Genomic DNA, 23,464 nt, shown 5'->3' with positions numbered 1-23,464 from the left:
ATGGCCTCCTGCTGCTCTTTGCATTATTGATTACAATACCTGCTTAGAAGCTTGAAAATGAGATTTTTTTTTTCCCTCTATTGATTTCCACTTGGCAAACACCAAGATTCCCCTGACTTTTCCCTGATGAGGATACGTGAGGAGGGCATGGTGGGGTGGGGAGCACTTGGGGTTCCCTGCATCATCTAAGTAACACGGGAAACCTCCACCCACCTGTCCTGCTTCAGTGGGGCTGTGGCCCAGAGCTCAGGGACATACCTCAGGGTCGGGATGAGAAGTGTGACCTTGCATCTTGCACAGAGACACCCCAAGTTAACAGGATTTGAGGCTGGAAAAGCCATGTTGTTCATCTCTTCTTCTAGACTGTTCTGAACAGGGGTCCAGAAGGACAGTCGGCTTGAAGAGAAGGCTGTGGGTGGTTTGGCCTCTGCCTAAGGACTTCCCAAACCCTGGAGGAAGGTCTCTCCTAGAGGGAGACTACAAAGTGGGGTTTCTGACAGCTCAGGAATATGATCATGAGATGCACACAGAGGACACTTTACTGAGAACAGAAGCAGAAGAAAAAGGCTGCAGGGAGCTGCCAGGGACTTGGAGGTCACGAGAGTGTGAATCGTAGGGTCGCAGCACCAGAGCCTGCTGGACCATCTCCCTAGTCACTGACCCTCCCTCCGCCGCCACTCCTGGCCTCCTCACCCATGCAGGTGCTGGGATTCGTCCAAGCTAATGTTTCTATAGTATTGTTGGAAGCCCAGAAGGAATGTACGGGAATTCAAAATTTTTATGGGCCTATTTCAATGATAATTTTAAAAACCCAAACATCAGCATGTTTACGGACCCTGGATGACCGTACTGTCACTGAGCCTCGAGCCGCCCTCCCTGCTTTCCAGCCCTATATCTGTCTGGGAGGGGGCCGGCTCCCAAATGGAGACCGCTATCCGCTATGTGTCCCAGTCCCAGGAGAGCCTGCTGCCCTGTGCTCACACCAAGCCCCAATTACAGAAAGCATCCAGACCTCTAGGCTCCCATGCAGTGACGTTCCGCCATCTCCTGGCCAGGCCCCGAGTGGGGCTGCAATGTGTCCTCTGGATGGCGGCCAGAGCACTGAGCCCTGCCTCCCGAAAGCATCACACTGGCTTAGCCCAACCCGCGGGAGCGGACGCTTGGGGTGGTCCCATTTCCCGGGAGAAGTCAAACCCCACAAAATTAAACCAGTGTGCACTGTTTCCCTGCAGGGAGACTGAGGTCAGTGGACACCCCACGACGCCAGCCATCAGGAGGCAGTGGAGGCCCCCCAGGGAGGACAGTGTCATCTGCCTGCCCCCCTGCCAACCGACTCCATTCCTCATCTGTGTCTGAGGGTGGAGCGGTGCTCACAGGTGGGGCCAGCCTGCGTGCAGCCTGGTAGGCAAATTTGGTACCTCTCTGGGGTGCAGTTTGCTCATCTGTAAAATGGGGATAACACCCATCCCTGATTCATAGGTTTGATATCAGGATTAAGTGGGTTAATACAGAGAACGTGCTCAGAACGATGAATGGCATGGAGTCAGCGCATGATGAATGGAGGCTATTCCATATCCAGTGGGGAAGGTGAACGAGAGGGACCCATAAAGCTACACCCAGGTCTAAGGTCTGATGCAATCCCAGAAAGTCAGCCCTGGACGTTGCTGAGGCAGCGACTAGTATTGCTATGACCACCGCTAGCAATAATGATGCTTAACGCCAAATATGTCACATCCACGGTCCCATCTGTCACCACACTAAAGCCTCAAAATAGCCCCGTAAGCAAAAACATTAATGTCTCCATTTTACAGATGGCAAAACTGAGGCCCAGAGTAAGCGCAGGACTTGCTGGCGGCCTTGCGGCTGTTTTAGAACCACAGAAGGGGCCAGAATCCAGCTCTCCTGGGGCAACGCCACACTCTGCCATCACATTCCCAGCCTCCTACCTGTGGCAGAAGGAAGCGTTTGCCTCTGGCCAACAGGGCCTGTAACATCTTAGCCCTGAGGGGTGTCTTTTTTACTTGCCCAGGTGAACGCCTAGGGACGGCTGCCGTCAAATTGGCTTTTATGGCTCCCATAACCGTTCTAACAAATGTCTTTCCAGCAGCGGTGGCTGAAAGCAGATTAATGTCTCCGTGGCCCTAACACTTCTCAGCCCCCTTTGCCTGTCAGGTCATTACGGGCTGGTTTATAGTCAGGAGGCCTTTTTCAGGTTCACGAACGGTTTGCATGATAAAGAGACCACAGGGCTAAGCCTTCTGGAGCTGCTTTTCCTCCAGGGAGGTGCTAGCTGGCAGGGACCTGTCCTCCTTTCCCTTGTTTGGGGGCAGGTAAGAGTAGGCGCGGGTAGGAGCCTGGGATCTGAAATAGAAAGGCTAAGGCCGCTGCTTACTAGCTGTGTGGCCTTGGCAAGCTGCTTCACTTTATTGAGCCTTCATTTCTTCATCTGTAAAATGGGAGTAGTTGTATTTTTCAAGGACCAAGAGAGCCAGTTCACGTAAAGAACCCCGTATACAGGTAGCACTCGGCCGATGTGAACTCCTACGAGTTTATAATCTGCAGACTCTGTCCTGTTCACTGCGTGGCACGTAACAGGCACCTGTTAAATCCATCTTTGATGAGCAAATGACAGGTGAAATTTTAGAGCTGGATTTGCAGATTGCGGGGTTTCTCCAGAGTGCACTACCCACAGCTGGGCTATGACGACTTTTGTCGCGGGGCTGCCCTATACACTGTAAGATGTCTAGCAGCTTCCCTGGTTTCTATCACTAGATACCAGTCACACCCTTCCCCCAACTGTGACAAAAAAATGTCTCCAGAGACTACAGAATGGCCCCTGAGGGGCCAGCTACTCTTCCCTTGATCTAATGACATGGAATGAGCTCATTTGAAAAATGAGGAAGTTGAGGCCCAGAGAGAGAAAGTGACCTCCAGAAGACACACAGCAAGTTAGTGGCAGGGCTGGGATTCACACCCGAGGACCCTGATTCTAAGCCCAGGGCTTCTTCCATGTCGCCCTGGTCTTCAGTGGCTCGCTGTCATAGCCCTCCCATCAGGACATGGGCCTAAGCTCCAAACTGGAGGCCAGTTGCTGCTGGGCTGTCCTTCAGTTATCCTATAATATGGGTGCTGGTCATGGGGGGCCTGGGTAGCCAGTTGTACAAGGTCCCCCGCTCTGGTGACAAGGCATGGGGCACAGCCACCTGTGTGATCTGATGGCTCTTACAGTGTCTCTCATTCATGAATTCACTCATCAAACACGGGCATCTACTCTTAGCCAGGGACTTAGTTGGTTGTGAGTCACCAGGGAGGGGCAGGTGCTTATTACTGGGTGCTTTGGAGGTCAGACAGCCTGGAGAGAACTCTGTTTCTCATGGACACTTAACCAGCCTCAACATCAGTTTCTGCCTCTGTAAAATGGGAATGATAAGGGCACCAACTTAAAGATCACAGGTACATGGGTCCCTCACCATCCGAGGCTAACTGAGCTCAGAAGAAGCTGTCATCGTGAGTGATCAACTCAAAACGTGATACCCCTCTTTTCTGTTCCTGAATTAGATAGCAAGACTGTGGATCGGCAGGGGTTTGCCATGAGGATTAAACGTGTAGACCAGGATTTACTGGACACTTTGTTGAGGAGCCATCTAAGAACTCTACATGTCATACCTTATTCACTTCACACAAGCCCCCAAAGCAGCTATCGTTTTATAGAAGAAATCGAGGCACAGGTCATACAACTTGTCCAAGACTCCACAGATGGGACAAAGGTGAAACCGGCATGTGAGCCTGTCTGTTTCTATATAACCTGTGCCCTTAGCCTCCCAGGACTAAGCATTTACCCCCGGACTGCTGCCATGATGGTGGTGATAATGATGGTCATGATGGTCATGATGATATTATCCTTGATGATGAAAAAGGTTTGGTGATGCTCTCTTTAAGCCACTTACTGCTTTTCATGGGGGAAAACGTTGGGGCAAAAAAAAAATTCTAATGTTCTAAGATAGGAATTGGTAAAGATTTTCTATAAAGGGCCAGACAATAAATATTTTTTACTTTCCGGGCAAGACCGTCCCTGTCACTACTCAACCTTGCTGATATTGTAAGAAAATTATCATAGACCTACATAAACAAAGGGGCATGGCTGAGTTATAATAAAACTTTATTTACAAAGGCAGGCTATGAAACATACATGGCCCACGGGCCTTAGTTTGCCGACCCATTTTAAGAGAACTACTTTAATTGGGAAAAGTGCCTAGGTTCCTCTCTTTTCTCCAGCTCAGGGGAAATGAGCCCAATGGTCTGGCAGAAACATTGAGGAAAGACTGGAATAAAAAATCACAGTTGTGGGCTCTGGGGCAGAGAGCAGCTCATGGGAAGGTCAGCCCCAAGGCTGCCCCCGCAGGTGGTGAGGGTTGGGAAGTCCAGCTTTGGCAAAAGTCCTTGGAGCCTGCAAGCTGTGGGAATCACGTCAGGTTTGGCTATCCCTTCAACCAGAGCCTTGCAGTGAGCAGTCAGAGAGCTGGGCCCCAGAAACTTCAAAGGCACACCTGCCCGGGATGTTACCTGCCACACTGTGACTCACTGATGACCCGACCTGTGCTGGCTGGGCTGAGGGTGCCTGACGTGACAACGAGATCCACTTTGGGCAGAAAGGAGGAACACTTAGCATTCTGGAATCACCACCGCACACAAAGGGGGTTCAACCACCTTTGGCTCCGAGGTTTTGTAACCCCGTACTCAAGAAAAGTCTGGCTCTGGTGCTGGGGGAGTCTTGTCCAACACCATTTACGAAGTTGCTGCAGAGCTAACCAGATCATTCTGAGCTCAGGCGAACATCATCTTACACAGACATGCTCTTCAAATCAATCCGCCTCTCCCCCAGCAACCACAAGACCTTGACAACTCTGCCTCTCCGGTCCCTCGTCTCTTGAATGAGCATCATCTGCAAGGCTGTCTGGAGGAGTCAATGAGCACGGATGGAGACCTGCCCAGCACTGCCACATGGTAGGTGCCTACCGATGTTCCAACCCCTTCCCTAAGTGTTCATCCAGCCAAGCAGCTGTAGAACCCAAAGACTGTAGGATGATTTTAAAAAAGAAAAACAGATTTCAGAGAAAACTCAGCTCTAGTTTGATCTCCCCACCTCCCCACCAAGAACTAAGGAAGGACAGCCATCATTCCTTTCAGCTGTGGCTTCTCTTGGTATAATTTAGTGGCCACGATGTCTCACAGTTTGTTCTATTCTGTTCTAAGCATGGCATGGGCATAGAGTAGGGGAGATAAAAGCTCTACCCAAGACCCACCTTCTGGAACTGTCCCCTCCCGGACATCAGCACCAGCAACACTGGCACGCTCTCACTCACCTGCCCGTCTCCCTCTGCTAGGCTCTATGTTCCTTAAGGAAAGGGGCAGCATCTTACTGCCTTGTCTCCCCGGCACGTAACCTAGGGCCCACTATCTGGGGGTCCCCGCCGTGAGATACAGTGCCAGGCTGGCCCTTAGAGTCTTAAGCCCGTCTGCTTCCGAACTGCAAAGAAACTCACTGCATTTCTTGCTTGTCCTCTAGACACTCAGGCTATGACCGAAATCAGAGACTTTTAGAGCTGAGAGCAAAGGCAGGGAAGCCTGTCCTGCTAATCTTTATTTGCTAAGCAAATGTATCGACTTATGAAAGAGAGTTGTTCGTTTCAACAGCAGCCCTGCCTATGTGGTTTATGCTCTCCCCAGAGAAGCCCGGCAGCCGCATTGGAGATCTGTCATTTCCTGTGATCTGGACCATGCAGGGCTCCTGGTTCCCCATCAGGGCTGTGACCCAGAGCCGAGAAACATGCAGTGCAGAAAGGAGGGGAACCCTCAGTGATTTCCTTTGGCGGCAGCAACAGCAAGGAGAAAACAATCGACGCCACTCATCATGGGGCCAACGATCGAAAGAAAGCTGGTTCCAACTCCAAGTTCCTTGCTGCCCTGGCTCACACACCAGGGACACCCCGCACCCCCCCCCACCTGCACCTAAGGGAATAAATGGGCATTACCCAGCTCAGCCCAGCGCCGTTGGCAGAGCCCACGTCCTGCCTGACGACTCCCTGCAGGCACGCTGCCCTCCAGGAGCTCTCCCCTGCTCATCCCAACTGGAAGGGCCCTGCACCTCCTCTGAACTTTCGGCACAACACGCAGTCCCACCTGGAACCCCCCGCCCTATTATTCCTTCGGTAGTGGGGTAATCACAACCCCTAGACTGAAGGCACTGTGTGGGCAGGAACCTGCCTGTCCATTCATAAATCCTAAACAGAGCCTGCTTAGCAACTGTCCTGTATGCATGAAACAAATTCTGTTCTGCTGGGTCAAAAATAGACCAAGTCCTAGGGTTTACCAACACAGGAACCCCCGGTCTTCGCTTTTTATCATCCAAGTCTTGGCTCAAAAGTCCCTCCTCGGGGAGGCTTGCCTAACCACCCCCTCTCTCCATTGAACTTACTACTCTGTCTTATTTTCTTCATACCAACATCTGAAAGTTACCATGTTTATTTCTGCGCCTAGTTGTCTCCCTCGCTAGAAGGTAAGCCCCATGAAGGCACGAACACTGTCTTGTTTGCTGCTGTCTCTCCAGCACCCAGAACTGCCCAGCTGGCATCCAACACAAACGTCCAAAGTGAAATGCACTCCTCGGTGAAGGGTGAGCGCGCTCAGCGCTGGGAGCCCACTTTACCTGAGCCTTCCTGGGGGAAGGTTCTCCCCCTCTGAGCTGTTTCCCAGGCAGCCCTTTCAAGCTGTAGGGACCTTAGACAACTCACGTCCCTGGAGCCCGGGGGATGCTGCAGAGCCAGGGCCCAGGAAGGTCATCTATCTTGCCCTCACCTTCCTGACTTGCTTTCACCCCACTGTCTCCAGCAACTCTGTTTCTCCCCAGCCCTATAGGCCCTTTGATTTAAGGTGGCGACTTTTCCAAGGGAACAGCAAAACCTTAATAAGAAATCGGCCAGGGCTGATGGATGACACCAAGTTGGCTCCAGCCTCAAGGTCAGAGGGAGTTATTTTAAACTATTCAGATTTACTAGGAGGGGAGCAAGTCAGAAGAGGATTTAGGGGCTTGCCTCCTGGCAAGACATGTGGACAGGTCCCTGAGCAATCTGAGACAGACGCTTCCTGTGCCATCCACCCCCCCCCCTCTGCCTTTGCCCCGCCATCCTGAGATGGATGGTGAGGCCTGTGGCATGAGGAATTTACTGGGAGCTGGTCAAATAAATTTGAAGTCTGGGACTGGAGCAGAACCTTGTCCCTCTCTTCCCCGCTGGCGCCCTCCTCTGAGCATGGGCAAGGCAGCGGGCTGTCGCTGAGAGGCCAGGCCCCTCTGTGGAGGGCAGCCTATCATCTCTCACAGCCTCCAGGAGCCCCGGGCTCCACAGCCCCCGTGATGAATTAGCCCCACTCCTCCACTCCATTTGTCTGGCTCCTGCCGGGCGCTGCAGACAAAGGTGCAAGTCACCATCTCAGCTGCAGGGTTTCAGTTCAGAGGCCTGAGCTGCCCTGTCACCTCTTCTTTCCCATACAGACCTGTACTTTCTGGAGCTCAACATTCCTCTTGTCTCCAGAGTCCCTCATCAATCAATCCCTGTCCATCCTTCAAGGCCCATCTCAGTCTTCACCTCTTCCAGGGGGCCCTCCCTGATCCCCCCAGGGAGACCCGGGCCCTCCTTGGTGGCCTGCACAGTTTATCTGCTTTCTGCGGCAGACATGATGGGCGGCCCATGCCCTCGCCAAGCTCCCAGTTTTTACTCGAGATATCCTCCCTGCCTTCCTGCCTGCTCCGCACCTCACATCTGGCACTGACGGACCCTTAGTAGGGGCTCAGTAAGCATCTGTTGAACTAAATCGAACGAAAAAGACATTTAAGTTTAACACAGACCAACACATTGTCTTTCTTCACCTGAGCTTGGGGGCTTGCCAGGGAGAGAAAAAGATGACGGCCTTTCCTCTGCATATGGAGTATTTTGAGCACACTGTAAAGCATGGAGAAAATTAAAGCAGAGGATATCCGCCCAACAAGTCTCATCATTCCCCAGTTTTGCTATAGATGTCTGCATTTTCGAATAAAACAGCACACAGCTGAAACTCCTTGTGTAGCCCTCCCTAGCCCTCCCTCCCCTCTCCCCCTCCTCCCTGCCGGGGGCAACCGAAGGCCGACTTCAGCATTTATCATTGCCATGCCTGTTTTTATGCTTTCACTACATCTGAATGGACCCGCAAATAGCATATTCATTATTTCGCAGGCTTTTGAACTTTATATAAATGATGATTATGGGGGATGTATGTAGCCCTCTGCAACTTGCTTATTTCACACAGTATTATATATTTGCGATTCATGCAAGTAGACAGGTACGGCGCTAGCTCATTCCTTTTAACTGCTGTGGAGATTCCATTGTATGAATATATTACGAGTCATCCAGTCCCCTCTTGAGGGACCTCTGCGTTCCCTGCAGCTTTTCACCACTGCAAACAATGATGCAGGCGACACAGGCTGGAGAAGCTCCCTGGGGACGAGCTTTCCAAAGCCCTAACCTGGAACCCCGAAGAGAGTCCCGAAATGAATGTCAAAGGTCACAAAAACCCTTTTCAACAATTAACTCGAAGAGACTGTAAAACGTCAGCAGGTGCCTGCGTGTGCGCCGGGACACAACACGAATTGTGTTTCTTAACCCAGCCTGTGACAGGAAAACATGTTTGAGAAACAGGGTATGATGGGGTTGGTATTATCTTCGGCTTTATTTAAAATTGCCAAGTGGCTCCCCAAATTCACGCTCTCTCACCAGCAGCGTGTAAGAGGGTCCGTTCGCCTGCATCCTCGCTAACGCTTGGTTGTATGAGAAACTGGTTTTCCCCACATTGTTGAGTGGGATAAGGTGGCATCTCTCAAGTCGAATTTGCATTCCCCTGATCGCCAGGGAGTGAGCTGCTTTTCATGTGCTTACTGCCCATCAACATACCCTTTCCCTGTGAAGTTCATGTTTATATTCTTCGCCAGGGTTTGAATGGTTGATCTTATCTATGTGTAGGATTTAAAAATACCTGGTCTGGATAGTAACCCTTTGTGGACTGTACGTGTTAGGAGTGTCTTGTCCCAGTCGCAGGCTTGCCTTTTTACTTTGCTTTGCCAGCTATGACATTCTGATCCACAATGAGGCAAAAGGGGACCCATGTCAGAGAGGCTGACTCGAGAGCAGGGTGAAAGCTGAGGTCTTTCTGCATCCCCAGAGCAGACCCCTAGTAAATGTTTGGTGCCCATAATGTAACTCACTGGATAATTCTGTCAGGTTTGTCCAGCAGAGAGCTGGGCTTACAGCAAGGGTCCTGTGGAGACTTAATGAATTGAGTCATGGGTTTGCTGCACTATAAAGGAAGTCTCACTGTCCAGGTAGAGAATTCAGAAAGAGGGTATCTTCACTGGCAAAAGAGCATTGCCTTTATGGAAGGACTTCCTGCAGCAGGTCTACATAAAGTTATGTGCTGATTTAACTCAGGATTCAATATATGTCCAGTGTTCCAGAAAGCCAATTTGGGTCTCCAACAGGTGGCCCCAAGCATCTTGACTTCGGTCATCCCTGTGAGCTCACAGTAGCACACTGATTCTTCATACTTCACAGGTGAACCAACGAAATGTCTTGTCCAGATCACATTGAAAGCAGGGCCCAGGGTGGAGCTGGATCCCACATCTCTTGATCTCCACCTGATAAAAGGTTGGGACCCCAGCAGTGGGGAGTTTGAAGCCAGCAGATCCCTAAGCTCTCAGATGTAGGGGAATGAGCTGACCATACTGGGAAGGAATCTATTACCTAACACAAGCCAGGTTTAAGTCCAAATAACTCTTGACGTATCCCTGGGGTACAAAGAAAGAGATGGAGGACAAAAACCCTATTCAGCAGGACCTCAGAACAGGAATAGGAATGACAGCGTGTATTACTCCAAGGTCCACTTGCTTGGGCTGGGGGATCTTTGGGCAGGGACTGGGGCAGGGTCTTACTTGTCTCCACCTTTCCAGAACTCAGCACCATTTCTGGCACAAGGAAGGGGCTCAAGAAGCATCTGTTGAATGGACAGACGGATGACTGGATGAACAAATGGATGCATGCACAGATGGACGGAGGAGTGGATGAAGGGATGGATAGATGAATGGTCAGACGGAATGATGGACAGATACACTGACACGTAGTTAAATGGGTGGATGAATGCATGGGTGGATGTTCCTCATCTGGACAATCCCCTAGGGGAAGATTTGCTGTCAACAGAACCTCTCAAGCTGGCAGCCAAAGCTGGGAATCCTGCTGCAGCTGTTCATAAAATATACCAAGTGGCATAACTGCAAGAAATAATTGCTTCTAATTGGGCTGAATTATTCTGGCCATATAGTAGACATATTTTTATAACTTTATTAATTATTCAATTTGAGGCCTATTACCCAGCCTGCCAAAATGGGCTTTCCTTATTAGAGGGTGACAGATTCCCCAGTTTGGCTGCTGCTTCTGCTGCCGTAGCCCTGTTGGGCACTTGCTGCCCACCTGGGGACCCCACTGCTGTCTGAGGATGGGAGGTGGAGGGTAGGGCTGCCCCTGACGGGCAGGCTGGGAGTCAAAGATCCTAGAGGCCAATAAGGCTGTTTCAGGCGCTCTGCCTGGACATCCCATGGACCATCAGATCTGTGTTCCCTGGTCCAGCCAAGGAGGCAGAAGGGTATCAGAATACATCCAACCTGGCCTCTGTGGGTCACCCCCTTCCCAGATCCATTCACCAACTCTTAATCATGGCGGTCTCCCTCCTCCTCATCCCATCTGCTCCCCACACCATGCCAAGCTAGCCTGCCATACGTTTTTCAGTGGCCTCCTGTCGGGGACAAGGGAAGGAGAGCATGGCCCAGCTGGCCTGGGGGTTAGCCAGGACTGGAGGGCCGATCAGAGCCTCCAGAGTGTTCTCTGTTCCCAGACCTCGGCCCAGACCTGGTCACAGGTTAGTTGGGAGAAGGAAGAGTTCAGAGGTTGCCCCAGCGGGAAACAATAGACTTGGCTGATGAAAAGTGAGCCTTCGGGAGCTCCCCAAGGCCCGCAGAATAGTGTCCCGCACCACCTTGCCTGGCTCCCACTCCTCCACCAGGCGGCCTCTGCTGTAGGCGCGTCTCTCAGCCTGGAATGCCCTCTCTTCCTGTACCTGACGACCGACACTTCAAATCTCATCTTTCTTTGAGCTCTAGTACCAATGTTTTCTTGGCATCATTCCCACTTTCCCAGCTACACGTGATCTCTGCTTCTTATGAAGGACCAACCTGACTCCTAGCCTCACCTCACAATCCTTGGGAACATGCCCCTGGGAGACACTGGTAGGTGAGAACTTTTGGAAAATCAAAGGACTTGGCTTTGAATTCTCCCAAGCAGCCAGCCCAGAGCCCCGTACTCCTCCCTAGTCCTGGCACCACCATGAGATCATCATCCAGGAACCAAAACACGATAAAATGAGAGAGGGAATCCACTGGACCCCACTTAGCACTGTGCTGAGCGCCCCCCACGCGCCTGCAGCATGCAGGGCCCCGGAGTCACAGAGACAAGCCCTGGGCCCCGCCGTGAGGACGGTCGCAGGGGACGGGGACTGAGAGGCTAGCAAACACGCCATCAAACGCTGATTGTCCAGGGAGGCATGGACCACACTGGCCATGTGTAGTCAAGGTCTGTGGGAATCAGGAAGTGTCACGGCAAGGATGGCATCTGAGCTGAGCTTTAAAGCCAAAGAGCAATGGGTCAGCGAATAAAGGAAGGTGGGGCAGGGAGGGGGGTGGTGTGGAGCGATGGGAAATGAGGCTAAAAACTAGGCAGGCATCAGACCCAGAGGAGCCTTACAGGCCTGGCCAAGGAGCTGGGGGCACTTCCCAGCAGGCAAAGGGGAGCAAAGTGACATGGCCCAATTTGCTCTTATTCCCTCCCAACCTCCCAAGTGTGGGAGGGGCTGGAGAGGGAAGCGAGGGGGCCCTGTAAAGAAGCGTGAACCAAGTTGTAAGTGCGGTCTCCAGAAACAGACTGCCTGGGTTCAAATCCTAACTCTGACACCTAATGTCCTCGGACCAGGTACTCAACCTCCCTGGGTCTCTGCTCCCTCATCTGAAAGATGGGGGTAATCACGAATCATCATGAATAACGAACAGGACGGCATGGATAGTCAGTGCTGATGCGAGTTAGGACAGAAGCGTAAGCGAGAGCAAAGGCCAGACCTCCCTCCCTTTCAGCCTCGAATGCCTCCTCTTCCCCAGCCGCACACTCGGGTGGAAATATTCCTGAGTGGAGACAGCACACACCCTGGAGCTGCTGAGTGACCTTCGCGGCCTCGACCGCAGCACAAGGGTGGTCACGCCCACCTCAGCGGGCAGCAGGAGGATGAAGAGAGATCGAACCCCCATCTCCAGGGGTGCCCAGCACACTGCAGGTCTGGGCTGCCCCCGAGATGATCCCCCCCGCCCCATCAGAGTTCCAGAGAGTTCTCTAGGCTGCTGGGGCCAAGATGGCACAGTTCGAGATTCCCTTCCCGGAGGGGCGGTTTCCCATGGAGACTCAGCCCACGCGCCCATCCTGGAAGCGAGGCCGTGTGCTTACGTGTACGCGTTCGTGTGTGTGTGTGTGTGTGTGTGCGCGCGCGTGTGCGCACGCATGTGTCGGGGGTGGGCACAGTGTCCTTTTCATGCCTGAGTGGGGCCGGGGAGGGGTGGCGGCACTGCCTGCCAGCCCCACACGAAGATGCCAGCTTGGCTGCTGCCATTCTGTTCTGCTTTTGTCACATTGTACGCGGGTTCTCCCACCCCCTCCCCCGGTTCGTAAGACTCCCTGTGTGTCACTTATTTATTAATTTTGTTCTCAGGGAGCAGATGGCCGGAGCTGAGTCTGGCAGAATGTGCCTCCCTCCCCCACCTCTGACAGCCCCCTCGATCACGCAGCTCACACAGGCTCCAGGCTACCCTGTGTCTGGAATTCTCAAACAAAAACTGACTTTTAGGAGAGGCCACACAGGCCTTGCCTGACCCTTGATCCTGCTCAGATCAGACTGGTCCCAATAGCTCCCCTGGTCTGAGAGGCACAGGGGGATGCAGAGAAGGCCTGACAGGCTGCCCTCCCTCAAGGTGCCAGAGGTATCCCATGCCCCCTTCTCCCCCATGGCCTGCCTCTCTTGGACCTGGGAAGGAGGGCCTTAGGTCTCCTTCCTTTCCTGGTGGGTATCATCACAGGAGCAAGGGCCAGTCCTGGGGTAGAGCTGGGGTGGGGAGACTGCCCTCAGGCTTGTGTTTTGGGGTCTCCAAAGGCTGCCCCCCACCCAGCCTCATCCTCACCCCCACAGTGGTCTGGACCCCTATGAGGACAGAGCACCCCAGCATCTGCTCCTTTTCATTCCCCATTTCTCCTGAGAGACACCTCAGGAGAGGAAGAAACTCTGGGAGGGGGGACATAAACCTCTTCACTAGCTTCCAGAACACAGCCAAGGCTGGGGGTAGGGGTGGGGTCTTAAAAGGAGGGAGCCAGGGCTGGGGGGAGGGGACAGCCAAGGACAAAACCGCCTTCTTGCCATCCTTCCCCTGAAGCCCCCTCAGGACTCGGGCAGCAGCTGGGCTGAGGTCTCTTTCAGCCTCCACCATAGGCTCCTCACAAGTGAGTTCGTTCTCACCCTTCTTATCCCTGTTTTCTGTGGACAAAAAGCCACGCAGACCCGCCTGTGACGCTCACCAGCTGTGGGACCTCAGGCCATCGCTTCACCTGTGCCTCAGTTTCTCCATCATAAGACACACACAAGGTGAACCTTGTGGGGGACCTGGCACACACCCAGTTCCTTCCTTCCTGCACCCTCCCGCCCGAACCTTCCAGGTGCCCCCGCCCATGAAAGCCAGAGCCTTCTCTCCCCCTGGACTCTTCTAACTCCCTCCTCTCTGTGCTAGTAGTTCTGGCTTCTGCTCCAAGTTCCCTGAGGATGGGGGCCATGCCCTCCACATCCCTAAATCCCCACCCCCCCAGGCCTGGATCCCTGGCAGTGCTGTCCTCGGAGAAGTACTCAATAAAGTGCATTAAGTGGAACTCAAGGGACAAAGAACACAGAGCCAGTGGGGCCGGTGGCCCTGGCTACTGACTTCTCTTTTGTTCAAAATTAGAATTCTGGGGTGAATAGCAGCTTCTCTTACGCACAGACCTTGAAAAAGCATTTGCTGCCGCATCCGCCTCTCCCTTCTGTTCCCGTCACGGTGACTGCGCCCCAGTGCGCGCTGCTGACACGGAGCCCACTGTCCCGGGGAGGCCCACGGGCGCGCCAGATGCCGCCAGAAGGCGGCCCAGGCGGTTCTGCGAGGGGCCGCGGGCTGGGCAGAGCCGCACACGCGAAAAAGCAAGTGTAATTGCTTTGGGGTGATTCATCTGAAGTTGCTTTCACCTTGACAGCCGGCTCAGTGTAGTGAAAACACAACCGGGGAGCGGCGGCCTCCCTGACGGCACGACGCCCCTCCATACACCCCCTCCCAGCTGAGGCGGCCGAGGACTCACCAGGAACCCCCCCCCCCGCCCTGCCGGGGGAGGCAAGGATGTGAGTCACGGCGGCCCCCGCCCGTGGCTGTCCTCCTCCCCACTCCTCTCCCAGGTCCCAGAATGAGGAGAGAGAATGGCAGGAGGGCGGTGCGTGGGGGCAGGGGAGACAAGACCCCCTCCCCAGAGGTCAGTGGGAAGGTCAGCAGGGCCCTCGATGAGGCGATGCTGGATTCTGTCTTCGCAGAAACAGAGCATCATGGGATTTAAGAGTGGGATATCCACGCCGACCTCGCCATTTCACAGAGAAAAAAGAGGCTCACAGAGAGGGAAGGACTTAGCTAGGGTCACCCAGGCAGGGGTATGACCTGCAGCCAGCTTTCCTGTGTTTTATGGCACAAGACTTCCATTTCTTTGGAGGCAGCACGGAGCTGTGGGAAAAACACAGTTCTGCGTTCAAAGGTGCCCCTCGTTAGCTGGGTGAAGATCAGAAGTTGCTCTACTGCCCTGAGCTTTGATTGCTTTGTAAGATGGAGATAACACACGTGACCTCTCCAAGCCGCCAGGAGATGGAATGAGATCGTGTGAGTGGGGCATCTGTACGCGGCGGGAGCAGGAATCCCCATTCACCTTCCTGCTCAGACCCCGTGTCCCCTCACACTTACGCTCCTCACCCCATTCGTCACGGAGGAGGAGCCCCTAAGTTTTGGGAGTGGCCTTTGCCAGCAGGCCTATACGGCGAGGCCCACTCACTCCCCCTTCAAGCCCTGCCGGTGTCCTTCTGGGCCCCCCTTACCTGCCCCAGGACATAGGCAGGAACCCTGGCCCACATCCTGTACTTTTGCTTTGCACTCATGTCCTAAGCTTCCAGACTATGATGTATCCATGTTCATCAGTGAGAAGTGTGTCCAGGGCCCCTGAGATGGGGACCCTTCCCTGATGTACTTTTCAAGCCACACAGGGTTGGTCCCTCTGGAAATATCCAATCCCAGTGCCCTGGCCTGATCTGTGACCAAGAGTCCGTGCTCTAGGCCTAGGCTAAGAAGGAACGAGGAGGACTGGGAACCTTTAGGTCATCTGCACAGAAGTCTATAGAACAACTCGGTCTATTTGCTTTGGTATAATGAGATCCCTCGCCTCTAAGATAACTCCAGCCCTGAACAACTAGAGCGGCTGGTGGGAGACAAAAGGCATGGGAGTCAGGAGACCCAGGATCAAGTCACAGCTCTGCCATGACCTCTCTGGGTCACCCCAGAAGCAGTTTCCTTTCTCGGGACCTGGGTTTGCCCATCTGTAAAGTGCAGGCGGACCCAATAATTTCTATGGTCCCTCCTAGCTCTTGATTCAGTGGTTTCAGGTTAAATCATGAGATCTCAGATTTGGTTCCTGGATCCCAGGCCCTACTTTCTGATAGTCTATTCCAGGAATTGGTGGCTCAATGAAAGAGATGTGAAGAAATCCTCAAGAAAACAGCAATGTGAGATTCATATGACTCACAACCACGGAGGGCCAGCAGTGAGCACTATAGAAAATCCAGAGACCCCGGAACACCCAAGACGAGGTAGTGTGGGCTGGGCCAGAGGCTTTACACCAATCGAGAGCCAAGGAGCCCAGACACAGATAGTGGGGGGACTGCAGACAGCCCAGCATGCTGGGGGGAAGACAGAGTGCCCAAGAATGCAGTGGGGAAAGGGATTCAGGGCCTGATCTCGCTTTCAACCATCCCTGCAAACAGTCATCAGCACTGGGAAATGTAGTTCTGTTTATGGACTTCTTGCCTTTTCCACCGCTTTCCAAACTTTACCCCTAAATTAGCCCTGCCCCCCGGGGAGGTCTGGTGGCATAGCTCCAAAAGGTCCACCAAAGACTCAAATAACCATATTTTTGGTTTTTTTTTTAAAGCATGCCAATTCCGCATTTATTTCTATAATCAATCTTTATTTGTTTTAATAGAAGGAGCAATGTTTAAAATTACTCATCAGATAACTAATATACCACTACATAGTGGAAAACTCCAGAGCTTCAAAAATCTTTAGCCAAAGTCTTTTCAACAAATGGTGCTCAGAAAACTTGATATCCACGTGCAAATAAACCTAAGTTGGACCCCTTCCTTATACCAAATTCAAAAATTAACTCAAAATGGATCAAAACCTTAATGTGAGAGCTAAAAATGATAACATTCTTAGACAAAACATAGAGGAAAAGTTTCATGACATTGGATTTAGCAGTGATTCCTTGACTAGGACACCAACAGCACAGGCAACAAAAGGAAAATAAATAAATTGGACCTCATCAAAATTAGAACTTCTGTGCATGAAAGGACCCTAATTAACAGGGCAAAAAGGCAACCCACCAAATGAGAGAAAATGTTTTCAAATCATATACCCGGTAAGGGATTAATATCCAGAATATATAAAGAACTCCTACCAGTCAATAACAATGAACAACCCAACTAAAAAATAGGCAAAGGACTTGAGTAGACATTTTTCCAAAGAAGATCTACAAATAGTCTTAAGCACATGAAAAGATGCTTGACATCACTAGTTTAGGGAAATGCAAGTCAAAACCACAATGAGATACCACTTCACACCTACAGGGATTTTCTGATTAAAAAAAAAAAACAGAAAATAACAAGTGTTGGCAAGGATGTAAAGAAAGGGGAACCCTCGGGCATTGCTGATGGGAATGTAAAATGGTACAGATGCTGTGGAATGAGGTATGATGGTTCCTCAAAAAATTAAATGTAGAATTATCATTTGACCCAGTGTTTTACTTCCGGATCAGCGATCCAAGGAAGTATATACCCCAAAGAAGCGAAAACAGAAAAGCTATCTGTAGACCTGTGTTCCTGGCAGCATTACTCATAGTAGTCAAAAGGTGGAAGTAACCCACGTGTCCACTGATGGATGAACAGATAAACAAATGAGGTATCCACATACAATGGAATATTATCCAGCCTTCTAAAGCAAAGAAGTTCTGACACATGCTACAGTATGGATGAACCTTGAAGATATTATGCTAAGTGAAATAAGTCAGCCACAGAAAGACAGATATTATATAAGTTACCTAGAATGATCAGATTCTTAGAGACAGAAAATAGAATGTGGCTGCTATGACTAAGGGGAGAGGAGGGCGGGAGCTAGTGTTTAATGGGTACCGAGCTTCATTTGGGGAAGATGAAAAAGTCTGGAGATGCATAATAATGATGATTGTGCAACAGTGTGAATGTACTTAATGCCACAGACCAGTTCATTTAAAAATGGGTTAAAATGGGGGGCTCCTGGGTGGCTCAGTCAGTCAAGCATCTGCTTCGGCTCAGGTCATGATCTCAGGATCCTGGGATCCAGCCCCGTTGTCCGGCTTCCTGATCGGCGGGGAGTCTGCTTCTCCCTCTGCCCCCACCTCCGTTTGTGCGCATGCACGCACTCTAAGTAAATAAAATCTTTTTAAAAAATGGTTGAAATGGGGTAAATTTTATGTTGTGTATATTTTATCACACGCACGTGCACACAACTCTAGTAAACCCATACCTTAGTTTGAAAAGCACGGGCCCAGGCTAGTTTGGGAGTGTGGGCATCTCTCTGAGCTGGTGAATGTTTTATTTTATTCTGCAACGATAACCGAAAGCCAAGTCGGCCAAGGGTCCCACACACCATTCAAGATAAGAACCCATTTGCTTTGGCAGGAGCTACTCTTGGTGGTGACCCAACACGGTTCCTGCTGCCTCAGTCCTTGGGGGCCGCAGTCCTGCCTCGTGCCAGCGTGGGGTGGTAGGGAGACGGCGTCTGACAGTGAAACACGGAGTAGTGAGGGAGTTTTTACTGTCCCGCACATGGTCTGTGCACATGGATGAAACACGTTTGGTGGAATCCAAGAATGGGGGGGGGACAGTAGGGAGGTGGAGGGGCAGGCTTCCCTCTCATGTGTACCCCAGTCACTCTGGGGAGCCCCAACACCCAAACCAAAAAACCACGCTAGAGCCCTGAACCCAAAGCACAAAGCATCGTGGGATGGGAGGCAGAGAAGCAGGACCCAGGAAATACAATAATTAAATAATACAATGAAGGCTTAAATTTCCAAGTTGATTCTTGGGTATCATTTATAAAAGTTAACAGGGCATATTTAATTTAGGAATTGGCTCACGTCCTTCTCCTTACAGCTGAAACCTCATAAATGAAATATACTGGATCAGTGCCCAGTGCGGAAATAAAAGTTATGAATAATGTTTCTATCTCAATCATTGTCAGTGCTTTAATATTCCTAATTACTTTAAAAAGCCAGATATTCAATATAGGAAAACTTTTTTTTTTCTTTTTATCTCCACTTGTGAGATTAGTGCAATTTAATAACAGTCACTCTGTCGTCTTTATTCAGTGTAAACTGACATTTCATCCTTTTACTCCTCGTTATGATATGGGATGGAGGTTTATGACCAAGCATGCAGCCACTCCACTTCCCCGTATGGGTCGTTGTAACACCTCGGAATTATCCACAATAACTTACATGCCTGCTTGCCAGGCAAACCAGCATCACCTCACTTTATGGAGCAGAAAGGATTTAGTCCGGGCCTTAAAGAAATTAGGCTATGGGGTTGTAAGTCTGGAAAATGATGAAAAGTCTCCCAGCCCCACCCCAGGACTGAATCTGTCCCCTTCACAATTGTCAAAGTCATAAATGCCTTGGCAGCCACGAAGGGCAGGGCAAGGCAGGCGGTAGGATGATGGATCTTTATAACCCTCCCTGCCTCTTCCAGGAATTTATCCTAGGAAAAAATCAGGGCAAATGGGCAAAGATATACGCACAAGAAGAATCACTGTAGATTTTTTTTTCTTACACAGGGCCACAGTCCCTTGCCCACAATCCAAAAATCCCTAAAAAGCCCAAAAGAACATTTTTTTTAAAGTTCAGCACCAAAATTCATTTAGAGGCCAGATCTTCACGGAACTGATTTGTGGTTCTGTATTGCCTTGATGTCCCTAAGTGGAATAGTCCTATTCAGAAACATTACTGGGTCTCATCCCAGGGTGCTGTCCAGACCCCTCTGGGGGTACAGGTCTTATACCTATAGTCACCACACGTTTCTAAACTCTGAAAAAAACAAATTCTGAAATCAACAAACCCCAAGGATCCTGAACACAGGATGGTGGGGCCTTCCTTACAATAGTGAAAAACCCCAAAACAACTTAAAAGCCCATCAACAAGAGACCAAATACCTCTGGTGATCCACAGAAGAAAACTCTATGAAGGTCTTTAAAAATAAAGGGAGAGTCATGTTTATTGACGAAGATATCAGTGCATGATTGATTTAAATTTAAAAAGCAAGTTATAGAACAGCGCATAGACATGATCTAATTCATAAAAGTTGTATCCAGACATAGCTCTCAGTGCAAATATGTGGAGAAATGACAGGGAGGGCAAGCACCCAAATGCATGTGCGTCTGCGTGTGCGTGTGTGTCTAACCTTTCTGTAGGATTCAGGTGCAGTTTGAAGTTTCTTTTTAACATGAACAGGTGTGATTTTAGAATCAGAAACAACAACAACAAGAATGATGCTTTCAACTGAACAAAAATCCAAGCTTCCCCGCAAGGGGATCATATGTATAGACACGGCCATGGGCAGCTCCCACACAGAAATCTCCAGAGGTACACACCACACTGAGCAGGACACCCATCCCCAGGGGCACAGGCCCCCCGAGACCCTAAGGCACACTCAGGCAGAGAGGCATCCAGCGGGATGCTAGCAAGTGGGCTCAAATTGCTTGCACAACCTCCAGTCACAGTTTGTGCCCTGGGGCAGGATCTCGGGGCCACATTTTCCATGTGGATCTTTCTTTCTCCTGTGAGCAGCACAGTTTTCTCGTCAAAGACCTATTTTAGCCTTAGGCTGTATTAATAGGGGTTGAGAACCTAGAGAAAGAATGTGACCCTTAAGTGCTCAGGTTTGGGATTCAGGTGTTTGCTTGGTGGATAGTCCCAGCTTCACCATTTACTAGCTGTGTGTCCGTGCAAAGTTTGTTAGCCTTTCTGTGTTTCAACGTTCTCATCTGTAAATGGGACTCATCATAATTTCTATTCCAGAAGGTCGTTGTGAAGATTAAGTGAGAAGGTAACTGGAGTGCCTAGTGCACCGTAAAATTCAATAAATAGTACCTACTTCTATGATTATTTTTCCATACCAGCCTACAGTTGTGTGGTCAGACCTAGGAATGATAGTTTAAGAGGAATAAAAGCCACAGATGACGGAGAGGAACCAGATGGGGAAGGCAGATCAGACCATGTCGGTGAGAAACAAAGGAGCTTGGAGAATAAAAACTTGGGGAAGGAAGTGATCGCTGTCTTCTAATTCCCAAAGGTCTGAGCCGTGGAAAGGGACTCTGGTTTCTTCTACGCAACCCCAGTGGTTTTTATCAACTGCTCTTTGATGAACATCGTCTTGTACCCAGTCCACGGCCTTGTCCACTGATCTCGAGAGAAATTCCAGACAGGGCAAGGAGAATCATGGCGATCCGTCACCCTGCTCTGGACTTATCATGAGGGAGAACAGACTGGTAAAAAGCTTGAGAAAGATTTCCACTTAACATAAGGAGAAGCTTTCCAACAGTCAGGACATACTGTCATAGGAGGCAGTGAGCTCCTTGTGAATGGAGGGACTCAAGCAGAAGTTGAAAGGCTCTTGGTGACATCTAAGCTTTCAGGGCTCTGAATGACTTTGAAAGTGAGTGTCTATGAATTCCCTTCATTCAATGCTGGTTCCAGCACAGGGTCGGAACCCATCTTTCAGGACTTCCATGCCTTTGAGTAGACAGGGGTGGTGGCTCTTCAGCCCACGAAAATGGATTTAATCGGGGAAACAGCTCACCACCGAGTCTGATGACTGAATTGGGGGTGGGGAATTAGGCAGTCCCGTGTTGTGCTGGCAGCTAGCAAGGCCATTTCCCTGTCTGTTTGGTAAGCTCACTCTAGGGGCAAGAGTTACTCTAAACTGCTCTAAACAGGCCCACTCAATTGAATGCCACCTTCATTCCATTTCTTTCACCAGAAGGGAAACCCTGAAAGACACAGACAACGTCGGAAAGACCCTCCGGGGCCCACCCTGGGCCTGGCGCAGTCCAGCATAGAGTGAACACCACACACACTTGCACTGATCGGTGGTTGACATGCACTCAGGGCCCCCGAGAGTCGGGCTGTATTTCTAACCTCCAACAGGCTGCCCTTGACATTGTAATCCGGCATGCAGCAAGCAGACCTGTCCTTGCAGGGTTCCCCTAATCCAAGTTAGGGCTCCGTCAAGGATTTGTAGTGAGCGAAGTTATGTAACACAAAACACGGATCGTGGGGGGGGTGGGGGGTGGGGAGCAAGCTCTTGAACATTCTAGCCCACACGTTTCCTATAGTTCACAGAAAGACTGGTGGAACACATTCCTTTCCTTCCCGTGTCCCTCAAGTTTACTTTTCAGTGTTGGGAGGAATCCCTGGCCCTGTTGCTCAGCATGGCCCACCTCAGAGCAGTGACACAGGTGGGAGGCGGAGGCCACTGCGGCCACAGTCCATTGAGGAGTTTCCTGAGTACCCCAAACAGATCCCAGACCCCCTGAGCCGAGATAACCACCCAGACTCAAAACAAAACCACATCCAACAGCCTTGCTAGAGGGTACGTTCTCATATCCTGGGTAGACAGGAAGGCTCCAGTCAAGGCCCTTGGGAGAAAGGACCGTAACTAGATGTTTCCACCCCAGCAGAGACAGCGGAAAAGGGCAAGAGCACCACATTGGGCCAACATGGACCCACCAATCCCCTCTTCAAGTTTTTATGACCATTACAGTGACATTGGGACAGGAAACAGGGAGGCGGCTCCCAATGATGGGGAAATACTGGGGGTTAGACCCCAATGGATCAGCTTAGATATGTTATCTACTCAAATCACAATAAAAAAAGACACTCTACCCCAGCTCAAACCAGGAAGAAGACTGGGTTTCAACACTAATCAAAGCCTGTTTGATAATCCTATAAGACCGTAATGTTGACCAACCACTGACTGCAAAAAGTGCCAATGGAAAGAGGGTCATCTGTGAGCATTTACGGAAATTGAGCCAGAAGAGCGAGAGTTGTCTTCAGCTGGGCTCTTGGCAAAGGATTCCCCGAGCAGCTGCTAGGTGCACCCCACCCCGGGGGGGCCAGCCTCACAGCAGAATTGATGCCCCTGCTGCTGAGGGCAGCAGCAGTCCGGTGGTCCCAAAAGCATCTCAATTCCACTTCGACCCTTAAAAGAGCATATCTAGAAGTGTTTCACCGAGTCAAAGTTGTACAAATACTCCACAGTTCCCAAAAAATGTCATGTACAATGCTCCTCCAGACCCCCCCCAAACCATTACCCCACTGCCCCCGGAGCCTTCAACCCCAATATCACCACATAAACTGCAGGATGCCTCTTCCCTGAGGTCCACGCTCACCTGGGCTGCCCCAAGCCAGCACAAAGTAGTCAGCATGCATGCGGCATGGCCCCCCCCAAGCCACAGCCAAGGGACCCCCTGGCCCCCAAAGACCCCAGACTCACCACTGGAACAGTCGGGTCCTCCCCAGCCGGGCTCACAGTGGCAGGTGTCCGGGGAAACACAGCGGCCATGCACACACTCCTCTGTACACAGGGCTGCAGGGGGCCGGGAGGGAGGGAGAAAGCAGAGGAACAGACAGTGAAAACCAACCATCTGGTCAAAGAGCATAAACCACTTTGTAATGATCCCCTGGGGCCCAGGGCTGCTCAGAATGCATCACTGGTTTGGGGGGGAAAAAAAATCAAGCTACTCCTGACCCGCATCATTTAATTAACTCTGAAATGGATCCAACAAGAGCGTGCTTCATCCCGCTTCATTTCCTAAAAGGAAACCCAAGCCCGAGAAAGGGCAGCCTTAGCTTTTCAAGAACATACTCTCCAAGACTGA

At 51.0% G+C, this 23,464-nt stretch overlaps 1 protein-coding gene across 2 annotated transcripts in view; it reads right to left on the bottom strand.

Moving 5' to 3' along the window:
- Positions 1-23,464, bottom strand: part of MEGF11 (multiple EGF like domains 11) — a 219,194-nt gene that overhangs the window by 147,133 nt on the left and 48,597 nt on the right. For both annotated transcript variants that reach the window (XM_002914259.4, XM_019794154.2), the window contains exon 4: positions 23,080-23,172. In XM_002914259.4, the coding sequence (XP_002914305.2) occupies positions 23,080-23,172 (93 nt within the window). The remainder of the gene's footprint in view (positions 1-23,079; positions 23,173-23,464) is intronic.

This window comes from Ailuropoda melanoleuca, chromosome 5 (genome assembly GCF_002007445.2).
Source record: "Ailuropoda melanoleuca isolate Jingjing chromosome 5, ASM200744v2, whole genome shotgun sequence".
Taxonomy (NCBI): domain Eukaryota; kingdom Metazoa; phylum Chordata; class Mammalia; order Carnivora; family Ursidae; genus Ailuropoda; species Ailuropoda melanoleuca.
This window is presented reverse-complemented; position numbering and strand designations above follow the sequence as displayed.